This window comes from Zychaea mexicana (assembly GCF_025766255.1).
Source record: "Zychaea mexicana strain RSA 1403 chromosome Unknown BDB00scaffold_23, whole genome shotgun sequence".
Taxonomy (NCBI): Eukaryota; Fungi; Mucoromycota; class Mucoromycetes; order Mucorales; family Lichtheimiaceae; genus Zychaea; species Zychaea mexicana.
The window spans coordinates 135602-151392 of record NW_026516686.1 but is presented as its reverse complement, the minus strand read 5'-3'; the positions used below and the strand labels follow the sequence as shown (position 1 = coordinate 151392).

The 15791-nt window shown below is 43.2% G+C and overlaps 4 protein-coding genes across 4 annotated transcripts; all 4 read right to left on the bottom strand.

The window, feature by feature from the left end:
- Positions 1-5524: 5524 nt before the first annotated feature.
- Positions 5525-6467, bottom strand: BDB00DRAFT_815628 (cytochrome c oxidase subunit IV). The gene is made up of 3 exons (XM_053122921.1): positions 6086-6467; positions 5885-6016; positions 5525-5779 (listed from the first exon to the last, which is right to left on the bottom strand). Exons 1-3 carry the CDS (start codon positions 6312-6314, stop codon positions 5655-5657), a joined length of 486 nt encoding a protein of 161 aa, XP_052981313.1. The 5' UTR covers positions 6315-6467; the 3' UTR covers positions 5525-5654.
- An 837-nt stretch (positions 6468-7304) lies between these two features.
- BDB00DRAFT_815627 (uncharacterized protein) lies at positions 7305-8005 on the bottom strand. Its single transcript, XM_053122920.1, has 2 exons — positions 7871-8005; positions 7305-7792 (listed from the first exon to the last, which is right to left on the bottom strand). The coding sequence occupies exons 1-2, from the start codon at positions 7959-7961 to the stop codon at positions 7494-7496; spliced, it is 390 nt and encodes a 129-aa protein (XP_052981312.1). The 5' UTR covers positions 7962-8005; the 3' UTR covers positions 7305-7493.
- A 3-nt stretch (positions 8006-8008) lies between these two features.
- On the bottom strand, positions 8009-10640 carry BDB00DRAFT_267851 (uncharacterized protein). The gene is made up of 3 exons (XM_053116725.1): positions 10430-10640; positions 8989-10340; positions 8009-8920 (listed from the first exon to the last, which is right to left on the bottom strand). Exons 1-3 carry the CDS (start codon positions 10535-10537, stop codon positions 8230-8232), a joined length of 2151 nt encoding a protein of 716 aa, XP_052981311.1. The 5' UTR covers positions 10538-10640; the 3' UTR covers positions 8009-8229.
- On the bottom strand, positions 10489-11397 carry BDB00DRAFT_267908 (uncharacterized protein). Its single transcript, XM_053116726.1, has 2 exons — positions 10787-11397; positions 10489-10708 (listed from the first exon to the last, which is right to left on the bottom strand). Exons 1-2 carry the CDS (start codon positions 11309-11311, stop codon positions 10628-10630), a joined length of 606 nt encoding a protein of 201 aa, XP_052981310.1. The 5' UTR covers positions 11312-11397; the 3' UTR covers positions 10489-10627.
- Positions 11398-15791: the final 4394 nt, after the last annotated feature.

The following is a 15791-nucleotide window of genomic DNA, read 5'->3' as shown; positions in this document are numbered from 1 at the left end:
AGCCTAGCAGCAGTATGCTAGCCGACGATGCTAGCCTAGCAGCACCATGCTAGCCTGCGATGCTAGCCTAACGGCATCATGCTAGCCTGCGATGCTAGCCTAGCAGCAGTATACTAGCCGACGATGCTAGCCTAGCAGCAGTATGCTAACCGACGATGCTAGCCCAGTAGTATGCTAGCCGACTATGCTAGCCTAGCAGCACCATGCTAGCCTGCGATGCTAGCCTAGCAGCACCATGATAACTGACGATGCTAGCCTAACGGCATCATGCTAGCCTGCGATGCTAGCCTAACGGCATCATGCTAGCCTGCGATGCTAGCCTAGCAGCATCATGCCAGCGTGCGATGCTAGCCTAGCAGCATCATGCTAGACGGCGATGCTAGCCTAGCAGCACCATGATAACTGACGATGCTAGCCTAGCAGCATCATGCTAGACGGCGATGCTAGCCTAGCAGCACCATGATAACTGACGATGCTAGCCTAGCAGCATCATGCCAGCGTGCGATGCTAGCCTAGCAGCACCATGCTAGCCTGCGATGCTAGCCTAGCAGCACCATGATAACTGACGATGCTAGCCTAGCAGCATCATGCTAGACGGCGATGCTAGCCTAGCAGCACCATGATAACTGACGATGCTAGCCTAGCAGCATCATGCCAGCGTGCGATGCTAGCCTAGCAGCATCATGCCAGCGTGCGATGCTAGCCTAGCAGCAGTATACTAGCCGACGATGCTAGCCTAACAGCATCATGCTAGCCTGCGATGCTAGCCTAACAGCATCATGCTAGCCTGCGATGCTAGCCTAACAGCATCATGCTAGCCTGCGATGCTAGCCTAACAGCATGATGCTAGCCTGCGATGCTAGCCTAACAGCATGATGCTAGCCTGCGATGCTAGCCTAACAGCATGATGCTAGCCGACGATGCTAGCCTAGCAGCACCATGCTAGCGTGTGATGCTATGGTACAGTTATAGTCCACGAGTATCTCTAGTCAAAGACGCTGTTGCAAGAAAATTTAACGAGGAACACACATCTTTAGAGTCAAATGCAAAACGATTCGCTGCTGTAAAGCCATTCGAATTATTGATCCTATTTTGTATCTTCCCACATCACTATGAAATTCACATCGACTATGTACTTAAATGGCACATCCACTGGCCCCCTTTATAACTTACCTACTTAAGAGTGTCGCTGCAGTGTTAACAGCAGCCAACAGGAACATTACGCTCAATGTCCCCTCCTAAATACACAACAGCAGGAGTATACCTATGCCTTTGATACACTCCCGGAACTTCCTAGTCAGATCCAAGTCGTCAATTATGTTTTATAGTACCTCTGAGATTGAGCGAGAGTCTATACTGAGATAAGTGAATCAAGACCTGGCTGTGTAACACTGATCAAGACCCTCCATAAAATAGACTGATTTTGCCCTTCAACTGAGGATATAATGCCAGCAACGAGCCAGCGCTATATAGAGGATATTTTAGACTGATAATACTATAACCCACATCTGTATACCCTTCCTACAAAACGTCCCTATATCATAAAACGTTATATTTCCAACAGGGGTATTTTTTGTTCTGGCAACATCACATTATCTGTTCTTACCCTCTTTAACATAATATCGTACTGCGAGGAAGGGACTACAATGGTTCCCCGTTTAATTCTATTCCCAACAAGGTTACCTTTGAGTAACTTCAACTTTCTTCTATACCCCTTTAAGCATATAACACTGCTTCGTTTTGTGTCAAACCTTAGTAGTTTCAACACCTTATAGACTCCCTTTGATATTGAAATTAAACGGGGAACCACTGTATAAGCTCAGTGGCGCATGTCACCTAGTATTCCATTATCATTATAAACTTGTCCCTCCGCTCCGCTTCCGGACGATGTGAGCCCCTTCGCTTCGCTGCGTGTCACATCTGTCCTTCAGGAGCGAGTTTACAAGGGCTCTCCTCCCAGACCGCGGGTTGTGGGCAAAGCCCCCTACCGCCCCCAAGAGTTCTTCAAACAATGCTCTCAAAATATTCTGCTTAACAGTGATGTCGAAAACAGTAGTGGAAATTGTTTTTATTGTTTGGTTAAGAAAAGGATGCTGTCACTGCTTTAAAAAATGTCCAACTTAATACTTCATACACAGTAAGAATATTTGTATCATTTTACCGTGTCAACGCTAATTACAGTGTCCGCTCGCTATAGAGATATTCGATACAACAATAGTTCGATATAATGATAGGATTCTCAGGTGCAAGGCCGATTACTTGGTAAAATATCGGTAATTTTAGATAACGATGAACGATACAATTTTCCAGAATATCGGTTTATCGAGCAGTAAATAATGCACTTAATTTTCTATTTAAAATATGGTGCGTTCGCCTTATACCCGTCAATTTTTTACCTCAGCTTTACTCTGTTATAACGTCCCCAAAAAGCAATTATACAGTCTAACGTGCTTCAAAATACGTTTTTTAACTCGTTTGCTTTCGTTATTGAAGAATAAAAAAATAATTATGTTTGTAAAAAAAAAAATTATGGGAAGCCAAAAGTTACCGGTTTTTCCCAATTTAGCTGGGCCGGCAGAAGTTTGAAACAAATCACGTACCTGTGTAATATCCAATAAACCAAAAGAGACAGAATAAGTCAACGAGACCCGAAAGGAATTGAAACTGGTTTATTATGATAACAAAAGTTCTCACTATCTATAAGAAATGGCTTATCCTTGGCAACTACCACAGCGTGTGCATTGAACGAATGAATTGATGTTATAAATCAATCATATAGGATTAAGTAATGTATGATGCGTGAGTAAAAGGTACATCCGGGTAAGTGCCTCAGATAGTAGCTAATGTGAATTACGTGATCCCAATAATGACAACTTCTTCCTGAGCATAACTGATCGGTGTTTCACCAAGATGTGTATGAATAAAGAAATGTCCGCACAAGTGAGGTTATGAGGGAAATAACAGCAATCGTTAATGACCGATTAAAGAATATGTGTTATTGATCATGTTGGATACAACAGCCTGAAACAAGTATGAGTAAACAAATCCTATACGTATATATACTCGCCTATCGCCTACGTCCTACATACACGTCTTTTTTTTTTAAGCTTTCATTTAAAAGATGCCGCCATTAAGACGAAAGCACCAGAAGGCCACCCAAAGAAGGACGCGTGGGCCTGACGGAAGAATCACTGCCCAGTTTCAGGTTATACGCCGTTTTCTATTGCTGTTCCTATACATTTTTATGTTTCACCATATATACATATCTTTGTTCTTTGAAATACATTTTATAGGTTTAGTGCTTAAGAATCAAATTGAAACGAAATAAAGTTTTGACGGTTATAAGGCGAACGCACCATAGAATATCTGTTTGTTTGGCAGTTTAAGCTCTTCAGCAGCCAGCATTCTCAACTTTTTTTCTTAGATGAAAGATAATTCCAGCGTCACTTTCATGATCAGCAATTACCATATCTTTCAGGAATTCGACCAGATGGCGCTTATGCTCTCTTATAGAAAACAAAGAGTGTTGTTGCTCTTGTTCTTCATGTCGTTTTCTCTGTTTGTCTTCTTCAGGATCTTCACCTACCTTTACATATCAGGAGCAAATTCCTCTTATATCTCTGTTGTAAAGAAAATCAATCTGTGGCGGATGAGCTGGGAACGTTGGGTGGCTGGTTGGGTGAGTGATGGTGTGTGTGGCGGTGGTTTTTTCACACAAAACGGGATTCAGCACTGAATCTACCCAGAGTTTTAAGAAGAGACTGATCAAGAAGTGCAGCACATATATCCGCAAAATCCATTCTGGGGCATCATTGATAAAACCTTGTCGGTTACAATATCTCGCCACGTCACAATCCTCCGTTGCAGGGCACGTCAAAGTTCTTAGTAATATGTCTGCGATCATCATTCACCTTTTTTTCCGCTTTTGATTGGAAACTAATTTGCGAGTACATCCTCGAGAAATGATGGTAACATATCCAGTTGGCTGACACAAAGCGCGTTGACGATGTCGGTACAAGCAATTTAAATCGTCGCAGTTTTCGGCGTTCACCAGGTCTAAAAGGCCACTCGCAATAATCTGGACCGGCGCATATGTGATGTCGTTGGCAAATACCAGCTATTATCCGGGACAAAATTTCGTGAGCAGCAACTTCGATTTCCTCTTTTTGGTTAAGTGCACCGTACGGGTAATGTAGACTGGAGCACGATCTTAGGACAACGCTTCAAATGCTTGTTTCCAAAGTCTGTGGTTCGTATGCTTTGACAGGGACAACGTTTTCTTTGAGTGATGGCAAAGTGTCTTCTAGGCAGGAGTGGTCAATCTCTTCTAACGTTGTTGGCAAAAAAAATGGCTGCCTGTCCATAACCGTACAATATGAATGCACTATGCATGGTTATGAAGGCGTGTCAAAGATGCTCTAAAGTTTTCGTTGGTACAAGAAATTGAAGGCGCACTTGCTCGGACTCGTTCATGACGATACAAAGTTTTGTAAATGTCGCTATCCTGTAGATCTTGCAGATACTTTAGTTATTAGAAGCGATTGTGTCGTAACATATGCAACTGGAGGATAATTGTAGAAAGCGTTTCGGTTCACCGGAATTGAGCTCTTTCTCAACATTTGCCCTTCTATTTCTACGCATACAGTAGTTCCTGTTTACTGATGTGCTAATTAACGGCTGGCAAACTTTTGCAATCTTCCAAAACAGCAAGAACACTGTCACTGCAAAAGAAAAGCGAAAACATTTACAAATCCATGGATGTATGTTACTAACATATAATAGACACTACAGTAATTATAAAATCACTTGTTCCATGCTTCCCTCTACATGAGCTTTACACACGATCACAGCCATGTCTTTTGAAATGACTAGGGCTATCATACTAGTACTGAATATACAGTAATACTTTAGCATCAATTCGATGTGCGTATTTCTTCTGATGAATTAACAAACCGTTGCGGCAACGTTGGAATTAAGTATCTGGCCGACCATTCAGCGTTTTGTGACACTTTGTTTGTTCGTCAAGCAAACCATGTGCGAGCGCTGCATCAATTACCCCCCTCCGCTTTTTTCCAATGATTAGCAACTCGGTTCCCTTATTGTTATTCAAAACCGTGATATCTGCTTTGACGTCCGAAACTCCAGCCGATCTTACGCTTACCTCTAATAGAGTATGCTATTTTTTGAGCTTCTTCTTTTCGATATCTCAGGTATTTTTTTTTTCGCAAGGAATACTCTCATAGTGATCATGAGCATGGGGAAGATGTATGATACAACAAGCTCATCTATATCTACGCTGACAACAAGCAGAGTGTAGACTTTTTTGATGTTTGACTGATTACCGGGTAAAACAAGTACATGTAGATGTGCGATATATAGTAGTACCAATAGCGTTTACAGCACTGTTGACTCCCTTTTTGCCGTCATGTAATCCCCAAAATAACCCCTAATTACAGTACGTACGAAACAGCATTCCTCTACATATTATAACTAACAGAACTGCAGCAGCAAGAACACTATCGATATGCTAGGTATGTTTGTATATATAGAACCTTGGTGGATGCAATTCCTCTGGCATGGGAATACTACGAACGTGTATGTAATATATAGACTTTTTATTTTTTTGTAGTAACAGAAGTTTGTTGTGACAGCAATTAATAGCCCTTTCCCTTGTAACCTTCAGACGAGATGCCGTGAATGGGATTCGAGTTTTGGCTACGAAGATACTCGTTGGTCTTTTCTCTCCATTCTGGAGACGTGGTGTGGGGAGTCTCAGCACCTAGTAATAACAAAGGTACGCGTTATTGATAAAATCACATTTTAACACCCCATCCTTCTCCCATCCCAGAAATGAGAAACAGTTGCTTGTTGTCTATAATCTTACCATATGCTCGGGTAAGGTACATTAAGCCTGAAGAAACAGTCAATACACCGATGACACCGGCAACAACCTTGGACGCATGACCTGGCTGTGTGAGCGGTTCTCTCGGACCATGAGCACCAAAAGCGACATAGTCTGTGTTGTCGTTGCTGTTGATGAGCATTCACTATTGCTATAACAATGTGGTCATATCTCTATACTTACAGACAGCCTTTTTCTCTTTAAGAGACAAAGTCTTCCAGTCTTTTGTTTGAAGTTCCTCCAAGTGCTTGGTGATGATACTTTTCTCGGCTGGCGCTAGAGTCTTCCAACGGGTCTCGAGGTTCTGAAGGGACACAGTCTGCTTCTGTTGGCTGTAATAGCGAGAAGAGCTGTTGAGAGCACGAAGCGCATGTGTGAAAGCGCGTTGACGGGCAGCCATAACGGGAAGCATCTTTGATATATAATATTTACAGTGACCGAGAAGAGAGGGGAGGGTAACAAAAAAAAAGTGTACTGAACAACAGGCAGAGAAAGAGACGAAAGAGAGGTGAGAAAATGGTATGTTGTAGAGCAGTAGCTGAAGAGAAACGAATGTCGGATCGGGTTTAGGTAACGTTCCCATGGGAGCATGTTCATCGTGCAACATTTGTTAACCTTTTTTTTGTCAATTTTGTCGAAAGGTTTTTCGACGTTATTGAACCATTTTTTTCCTTTCTTTCTTTCTCTTTTTCTATTTTTTCTTTCAACTGGAGCAATATGAATTCTGATCGAGAAATGAAGTAGCCTAGTCATTGGAGTGCATAAATCATTAGGATCGACCTGCGTGCCTTCAGAAGGATATTCACCGTCAAGGTTTAAAATTAGTAATTTGGCGGGTTTATGCATTATGGGATGGTTGGGCCTCGGACGCACTGCAAAAGATTCTCCGCGAATGTATTCTTGGCCAATAGTATATAGATTAACCACATAACGGATACTACCACAGCAAAAGCATTATACTGCTGTTCATCATATTAAGCTCTGATATCACATAGTTTCTCTTCATGAATGCAGTAGTGACAGCATGACAATATCTGTTTTGGAAAAACAGAAACCATAGCATTCAGTGGCTGCCATAAACTTTGGCTTGTGTTATCTATATATGCTGTTTTTTAAGGGAAGGGAGATAGCCTATGCGCTTATACTATGCTTTGAGACGTCATACGTATCACGAACAAATACAAATATTACTGCTATGTGATTAATGACCATCGAAACAGGTTAATTGTTGTTGTTTTGTTTACACGATCAACTTGGTAACCAAGCAAACACATAATTACTGTCAATCTTTTGTGATGCTGAATTACAGGTTACCACAATAGGCATGGGTTGACCTTGCTGTACACAGTAGAAGTAGATGCTACCAAATTTGAATAAAAGCCATCAAATGTAACTTCATGGGATCGCTAGAGCAAACATGAATTTTAACACCGTATTACATTGCAACAACATCAAAATGAAGGTAAAGAAGTACGATATAATGAAAGGTTCTTCTAAAAGCGTTTCAAAATGGTAGAAGGAATAGGGACAATGTATGGAGGAGGAATAGCGGTAGAGGAAGGTCTGGCAAATTGGGCTGCTACAAGGTTATTTACACATGTACGTGCCCAGTGGCAAACATGACGGCTGTATATATCAACGAAGCCATGATAAAGACGATAGACATCAGCATATTTGCATTACCCCACCATGCTTCATACGGCTGCCAGCTGCCGGCACAGCAACATGCGCCTACGATCCAAAAGAACGGGCAAAGAAATCCAAATATGAAAAAGAGAGCCGCGACGGGGAACTGGCGCTGAGTCTCTCGGTTTGGGATCACAACAGGCGTCTCACGTTGCTCTATGACAATGGCTCGATACTGTGGCTGCTGTGTGGATCGTGAGGGCTCTTTTTGAAGAAGAAGTTCATGTCAGAAATGACGACAAGCACGCCCTTTTTTCAACTTTTTTCATGTTCAGAACTCACCAGGAGCGTTTGGTGGTATAGGGCTATAGGGTGGCGGAGGAGGAGATTGTTGCTCGCCATTGTTATTGTCGTTCTTGATCTTGTCAGCCATGACGAATTAGCTAATTATTGGAAAAAAGGCGGTAATGAAGAAGGGAAATGGGACAATCACTTGACATAATTAAGAGACGGTACGCAATACAAAAATAAAGCCCTGCAGACTGAAACATTTGCACATGACAAAAACCCATGATATTGCAACCTCTTTTTTTAGTTTCTTTCATGATAAAAGATAAAGCCGATGGATGGATGTAGTTTTGGGGAATATAGGAGCTAAAAAAGCAGGTAGGTAGGAGGAGAAGTAGGGTAAGGTAGGAGTGTTACATGAACTCATCCGTATCAGAAATGGGGGTATATACCAAATTGTGCTTTTGCAAGTATTCATGCAACACGACTTTAGCCACAATGGCCGCATGGTGCAACTTGGCAAACGGCACAAACGGGTACCTCGGCTCAATCGAGATACCTGCCTCGCCGCCAATCACAATGCCTGGGCCATATTCACCTTTCTCACAAGCCATCTGGTGTGTTTGCGGGAACTGTTCCCTGAACTGCTCCTGGTCCATGTGCTTCTCCGCATCCTTGAAGAACTTGTACGCGTCTTCAAAATCCGTCAGTGCTTGTCGCGTGGCCTTGGCCGCATCGTGCGCCACGGCCGCCTTGACAGGCGGCGCCTCTTGCGGATTCTTTTCGCAGATCAACGGGTCCAACTTTTTGTTGGCAACCATTTCACGACGCCGGAAGGTGTAGTACCGCACCATCCCCATGACATGCGCACACACAGAGTAGAGCTGCATCTCGCGCTTGGATTGAAGATGACGCATCACAATAGATGCAAAGGGGTATAGTGATTCCCAGTGCCGCAGGCCCTGGTACTCATCCGTTTTTTTGTCTTGGTAATAGAAGCTGAGAACGTAGTTTAGTACTGCTTGCATGTGGTCAATCAGACCAGTAATGTCCTTTTGTCGTGGATCGCCACGATGTTTATAAGCTGTGGCAAGTTTCCGGAACCTGATATAGCATCGTGACCCAATGAGTATATAAAAAGTCTATCAACACGCCACATGGGGGATACTTACATGAGAGCATACATCTTGCATTGTTGCTCGGTTTCGGAGTCAGGAGACGTTGCATTTTTGTACACTGGTGCTGGCGCTTTTGCCTCGGGTTCTCTGATGAGGGTGGATGTTGATGACGAGGATGATGTGCGGCGCTCGCGCTCGCGCTCAGGAGAAGATCGTCGCGTGGATGAACGTGAACGTGCTCGAGGAGATCGTGATCGAGATGCAGCTGGTCGCGGTGAACGAGAGCGAGGATGTTTATGTGCCCTGGCTGTCGTTGATGTTGATGATGATGTCGTTTTGATAGTAGATGGTGGTGATCGTGATCGTCGACGATGGCGATCCGAGGAGGTTATAGAAGACTGTCGGCTATCGCGTCGATGAAGCTTACGGTCATCCACTGAACGGTCGTCGCGGGCACGATCGTCCGAGCGGCGCTTCTTGTCGTCATCGTCTGTGCGCAACCGATTGTTGCTGTCCCGCCGCTCCGTTCGTCGCCACTCGGTGTCATCGTCACTTCGTCTTGAGGTCCGCTTACTAGAGGATACGCGATCCTCATCCTTGCTTGCAGCACGACCATGACTGCTACGGTCTTTGAGGCTCGGTGATGACCGATCATACCGGTCTCTGTTGTTATCCTCCGACAACGGTGAAGGCTTTGTCACCGCTGCTGCTGCTGCAGATGGTGTTGTTGTTTCTGGCGCTTTCAGCACAGGCGCTGGTATTTCTCGTGAAGGCGATGGTGACGGACTGATGGTTTCGCCCTCCTCCAACTCTCGATCCATATGAGCTACTTTATCCTGTGGCAGCTGCTTTCTCTTGGGAATGCGAGTGGATTTCAAAAAGTCAGCAGTGGAAGAGGTAGAGCGCGTGGCTGATGGATTGTCAGTAGTAGTCGTGGTGGTATTGGTCGGGGTAGCGGTGGTGGTGGTGGTGGTGGTGGTGGTGGCGAGAGTGGGATCCTTGGTTTTTGGAGAATCTTCTTGATGCCTTTGCATTTGCTTGCTGTTATTGCTGTGGTTGTTGGTGATTTCAGCGGTGGATGCGGGTGCTGGAGTTGCAGAATCCAGCTTTGACGATGAGCGTTTTTCGGAGATATCTTTGACCATATCTGCTTTGTTTGTTGTTGCACTTTTCTTTGGCTCAGTGTGCTTTGCTGACGTGCCATTTGCTGCTGGCTTGGGAGAGACTTTTGCCTCGAGTTTTGACTTGCGGGGGATGGTGGTGGTGGTAGCTGCTTCGGCGGTAGCTGCTGTTGCTGCGGTAGTAGTGGTAGAAGAAGAAGAAGACTGCTTGATGCTCGGTACAAAATTGGCATCTGCAGTCTTGGAGGATGCCTTGGATGTTTTAGTTTTCTCCCGGATTTTCTTCTGTAACATTGATGATCATCAGTAAAGGAACAAGCTATCCACATCATCAACAGTACCACTACCCACTCTAACCCTGCATCCTGCCTTACCTTTTTCTTTCCTTCATCTACGATTTGTTGCAACTTGAGATGTAGGAGTAACCTAGGGCGTTTCGTGACAACATTGTCTTGTCGTTCATGTATATCACGGGAAGCCATCCTTATAGCAAGAAGATATATCTCTGTGAGGATCGTGTGTATGGATACGAACAGTCACTGCCTTTCCGCCCCCTCAGCAAAGCACAATTCTTACCGTTTCAATCCAGCAATTTTACGTGTTTCCACGACATCATCGGGATCCAGCAAGTGTGCTTTCGCCACCAGTAAATCCTACGTAGCATAAGAAACGGTATTCCGAGAGAAGGTTTAAAATAAACAAATCAAAAGAAAAGATGAATCAAGACATACAGGGACCATGTGTAGCTTGCGTTTCTTGTTATTGGTGTTTGCGGCTGACGTCGTTGATGGTGGCTGAACTGCCTTGCTCGACGGTTTTTTCGCTGTAGCAGTAGTAGTTGTGGTGGTATTGGATGACACTGCACGTGAGTTGACATTGGTGTTGTTATTATGATGAGGATGAGGATGAGGATGACTGTTGTTGTTACTACTGCTGCGAGAAGGTGTTGAATTGGATGACGAAGACGAATCCGAGCTTGTGGTTTTGTGGCCCAGCGCCCCTCGTTTCCGTTGCTGACTGCTACTGTTGTTCTTTGGGTTATTATTATTATTGTTATTATTGTTGTTGATGTGATTGCTGCCAGGTGGCGTGGATCGTGGCACACTAGCAGCGGTGATCTCGTTCAAAATATCCTGGACAGGATCCACGGCCCTCTGCTGCTTGGATGTCGCCTGTTGATGATGCTGCTGTGGCCGTCGTTGGGGCGACAGTTGTCGTTTTGACTCGCGATACCGTCGAAGCTGATCCTCAGACATGCCTTTTGTCTCCTCTCTAAATTCGTTGTCATCGCCCCATCATTATGATTACATTAATTTCATTCAAATCTTTCTATATAATGTATAACTTTGGGGAAGAAGAGGAGGGGAGGGTCGGATAATGCCGATGGTGCGTGTTTGCTGCACGTCATATTCAAGTCATGTATTATACTTACTGTTCTTTCAAAATAGTATTAACGTCCCGTAACTTTACACCTCTGCTGGGTGGAACAGTCGGCCGATTCTTCTTTGGTGCGATAAAGTGAGGGTCGTCAACAACATGATGGCGCACTTTGAGTCGTTTTCGGTTGAGTTTGGCAACCGCCGGTACAGCCATCCAACTCGATCGCAGGTGTGGGTCATCGAAATGTAACTCGGGCGCATGTCTCACGACCTCGAGGGGCTGCTGGAACGTCCCGAACTGTGGTCGTCCGTTGTACGCATAGGGTATGGTACTGTCAAACCCCGTCAGCGTTTCGTCGCAAAGTGCCTGTAACTTTTCTGCATTCGATGGCATTGGCGCGGAATGCGGGGTCGGGGGGGAGGAGAAAGAGAGCGATGAGAGGAGACAGACAGACAGAACGAGAGACAGAGAGAAAGAAGAATGAAAACCGAAGAAAAAAGGTTGCTATGGGTGAATAATGTTATTTTCTAACCAGTGCGGTTGAATGAGCACTGAAAGAGACTTGGAGAAAGAGAAGGAGTACAGCAAGTGCGAGAGTCAAAGAGAGTCAAAGAGAGAGAGAGGGGTTGGGTGGGGCAAGAAGAGCTTTTGCAGTTGTGTGTGTGTGGTTCTCTTCACCTTTGCTTTTTTTTCGCCGTTTAAAATATTTGAGATGCAACGAAAAGGCTCTCCCACACACACACAATAGTTATTTTTGTTGTTGTTGGGATAGGGCTTATTGGGTTATATTTTTAAACAATGTACGCTTGCTTGAGAAGTGAGTATGTGTGCGAGCTTGCTTCACACCGAGCCAGACAGGTAGCTCATTGACAATGAGCAAGTTAACCTGCAACTTGATGCTATTATCATCGGATGATCGCACGGAACAGAGCAGATGTGGTGATGATATCGAGAGCGGGGTAACCCCGATGGAAGCTTCCCGTTGGTGTGATGCGGTGGAAGGGAAGATATACCCGATGAAGCAGCCAATCGCAAAGCGAGACAATGAGGAAGGTTTTGATATTGCTGTATTATTCATAGATCTCGCTTCTCACAATTAACCACCATTCTTCTCAATGACACCCGAAGAGAAGCAAGCAGGTACACCTCCTGAGGGGTGGCTGTTCTCTATCTCAATGATAATTTGACCATTGTGTCAGTAAAGAGCAGTAGAATCATCGTACTGATTGTTATCAACGAAAGCGCAGTAGGAAGAGGGGTCACCGCTCCGCACTCTGGTGTTTTATTGACGAATCTTGCTGCTGCCCTGTTTCGTTTTTGTGACACCCGAAAGTGCCGCGGGGTCGCTTGTTGGTGTATCCCAGAGAGGCCATTAAGTTGTATATTTTCTCTCACTTTTACACACATACACGCATCTTTATCACGCTCGCCCTTATTTTGCATAGACAGTTGCTTCGCAAGAAAAAACACTGCCTAGTAACGTAACCGAGTAGTCTTGAGGTCACCAACCTTTCCTTATGTGATGCTGATCGTCATTATTTTTTGTTACCATTTGTATCACCAACATCCTTTGTCACGTTGTTTGCTTTGCATGGCATAACGAAGCACATGTTTCCTATTTATCTATAAAGGACACCTTATAAACTATCAAAGTAGAAACAGACCGAGATGGCAATAACAATACATGATAACACATCTCTATCTTCCATCTGTTGTTGTTCATTCATCAACACTACAGTAGTAGGAGGACAGTATCATTGTATGTGTGTAAGCAATTAAGCCTTCTATGTATAATGAACCAAAGGACTACTTTTTAAAACACATTTTGAGCAGTGTGTCAAGCTTTTCCCCCTTAGTTTTGGTTTACAACAGTACCGTAATCAGAGAATCCTAAACATAGCTCTCCACACGGAAGAGGAAAATCTTCAACGCTACAAAGTAATAACCCGCGAATAATTCAGAGCGAAAAGTTTGGTTGCTGAAGAAGTGGGACTGATGCGCACATTTTACCAATTATGAATAGTGTGAGTGGTTGTCATTTTTGGATATACGATGCACATCTCAACACTCTGGGCAAACGGAACATGAACTCCTGTTAGGACGCTAAAGGCAAAGGTCATCATTTAACTCGATTTTCACGTAAATAGTTGGAATAAACCACAGACAATTCTTAATAAAAAGCGCCATGTAGAATGAAGCCGCCTTTAAACTGTGCTCAATGATACAAGCGCAACGACAACTATCAGCATTCCTATTCGCTTGACCACTATGCATTCAACGGAATTTCTGATTTATTATGATCTATGAAGCACCGTACAAAACGTCATGTTGTATATATTCAGTAAACAGGGGCCATCATATAAACTAGTCTTTAATATGTGTTCTCTAAGTTTATCATCAATTGCATGTAACTTTCCAGAGAAATCACGCCAGACGGCTCTTTTTACCTTGTATATACGGTTTGGTACACGTATTCGTTTAGTAGAAAAGCTATTAGTATTAGTAAGTACAATACGTTGAATATTGTGCCAACATTTTTTACATATCATCATTACTACCTTTCGTTGCACGGTTTTTTTGCCCTTAATAATGGGATTGTTAATTTTCCTCTCAAATACTGAATAATCAACATCAAAACGTCGATGACACTGCTGATCGCCTTCACCTACCCATATACAATTGAAGTATACTCTATGTGATAACAATTATATCCAGTTTCTTTTATTTTTGTTACTGATTATCCACTTGTCGTTACGTATGTTTCACTTTCCAACGTTTTGTGCACCATCAGGTTTGTAGTGTGTTCACGTCAGTGTAGAAAAAAAAATGAACTGATGGTATATGATACTACAGTTCCTCTCTAATCATTGCCCACTTTGGGACTTTTGGGTTTTCAAAGTTTTAAACGCACAATACAGTAGTTTTTTTTCGTATAAGAAAAGCTGGTCGCATGCGCTGTTGGGATTCTCCTTACCTAGATCGGCTGGATTTTTTTGGTTGTCAAAGCAGACCATCATGGGTTTTGACACTAAGAAACCCGGATGTATCAAATTGTTTTGACAGATGCAAAGATGGCTGGTTACAATGTATTCACACAATAGTATTGCTTGTCAAACACAACATGCTGGAGTAGTTATTTGGTGTCTATCTATATCATCTCTAAATATGTGTGTTTTAGACATCTTGTCACAAAAAAACCATGTAATGATAAAGGATAAATTGAGCAAGAACAAGGTCGTATAAGTAAAAAGGATGGATGAAGTAGTAAGTAGTGTAATGAAGAATTGAGAATAAGTGGGAGCGAGAGGATGAATAAAATGTTATTGAGAGCTGTTATGAATGGATCGAGTAGCAAGGGTTTGTTCAGACACTATAAATACCAAGCTCCTTTCGTTTATGGATATCTCTTTACAATACTCTTCCACTACTTCACACACAAGAACATCCAAAGTGTTTATTCTCATACTGGTTCTCCTTCACCGCCAACAAGGGCAAACGCAATGTGGACCGGTTGGAGATCACTGCTGGTGACCTAGCGATCCTAAAGTTATTCAAAAAACTAGGACACAAAGAAATCCGAATTGGTAGCAATCAAACTGTTAGTAAACCCAATCTTAAAAATAACGGTATACCTAAATTAATCCAAGCATCAGTAAAAAACGGGTAAAAATGAAAACTTTCACTTATGGAAAATCATACTACATACGTACTGACGCAATGAAATGTCAACAGCACATGTTCCTCTAATATCCTTATGTCGTTGCTATCATCATCTTGCCTTTAAACGTACTACTACTGTATAGCATCAACATAAGTAATATATAAGTTAAATGTATTACGTGCTACAAACTATCGAAAACAGCACGTCACGTTCGAATGCAAAGAACGTGGTGTTCAATTTCTTACTTGTACCTCATAGCAGCGCCAGCTGTTATGTGTGATATGTAGCCAAGATACTTTTTGATGATGCCTTGAAAAGCTTACGTTCTCGCCGCTGTGCATTGAGTGAGTCGATATAATTGTCATATAATTTCCAGGTCAATATTTCTTACCTTCTCATTCTTCTTTGTTGGTACAGGAAGCGTACCTTACTCAAAGCAAGCACAAAAAGGGCAAATGATGAAGAGTCCGGTCGTCAAACTCCCAAAAACAGTACATAGATGCTACATTACAACAGCAATAGTAGCAAGAGTGTCCCTTTACTGACTGCGTATCGTTTAAACCGCCATCTCTCTAAAAAAGAATCATAATGCTTTGGCGACAGCAATCAAGGACGTACCCGCAAACATGGTATTGGGCATTGTGTCACCATAACCTGCCACTTTACTATTTTTGTTTCTTTGCATGAATGAGCTA

Coding starts and splice junctions, on each gene's coding strand:
- BDB00DRAFT_267908 (XM_053116726.1), bottom strand. CDS start 11,311: ATGTCTGAGGATCAGCTTCGACGGTATCGCGAGTCAAAACGACAACTG. Junction 10,709..10,786: donor GCAAGCTACACATGGTCCCT/GTATGTCTTGAT, acceptor TATGCTACGTAG/GATTTACTGGTGGCGAAAGC.
- BDB00DRAFT_267851 (XM_053116725.1), bottom strand. CDS start 10,537: ATGGCTTCCCGTGATATACATGAACGACAAGACAATGTTGTCACGAAA. Junction 10,341..10,429: donor TAGATGAAGGAAAGAAAAAG/GTAAGGCAGGAT, acceptor TCAATGTTACAG/AAGAAAATCCGGGAGAAAAC. Junction 8,921..8,988: donor TGCAAGATGTATGCTCTCAT/GTAAGTATCCCC, acceptor ATGCTATATCAG/GTTCCGGAAACTTGCCACAG.
- BDB00DRAFT_815627 (XM_053122920.1), bottom strand. CDS start 7,961: ATGGCTGACAAGATCAAGAACGACAATAACAATGGCGAGCAACAATCT. Junction 7,793..7,870: donor TATACCACCAAACGCTCCTG/GTGAGTTCTGAA, acceptor TTCTTCAAAAAG/AGCCCTCACGATCCACACAG.
- BDB00DRAFT_815628 (XM_053122921.1), bottom strand. CDS start 6,314: ATGCTTCCCGTTATGGCTGCCCGTCAACGCGCTTTCACACATGCGCTT. Junction 6,017..6,085: donor TAAAGAGAAAAAGGCTGTCT/GTAAGTATAGAG, acceptor ACGACAACACAG/ACTATGTCGCTTTTGGTGCT. Junction 5,780..5,884: donor GTACCTTACCCGAGCATATG/GTAAGATTATAG, acceptor TGTTATTACTAG/GTGCTGAGACTCCCCACACC.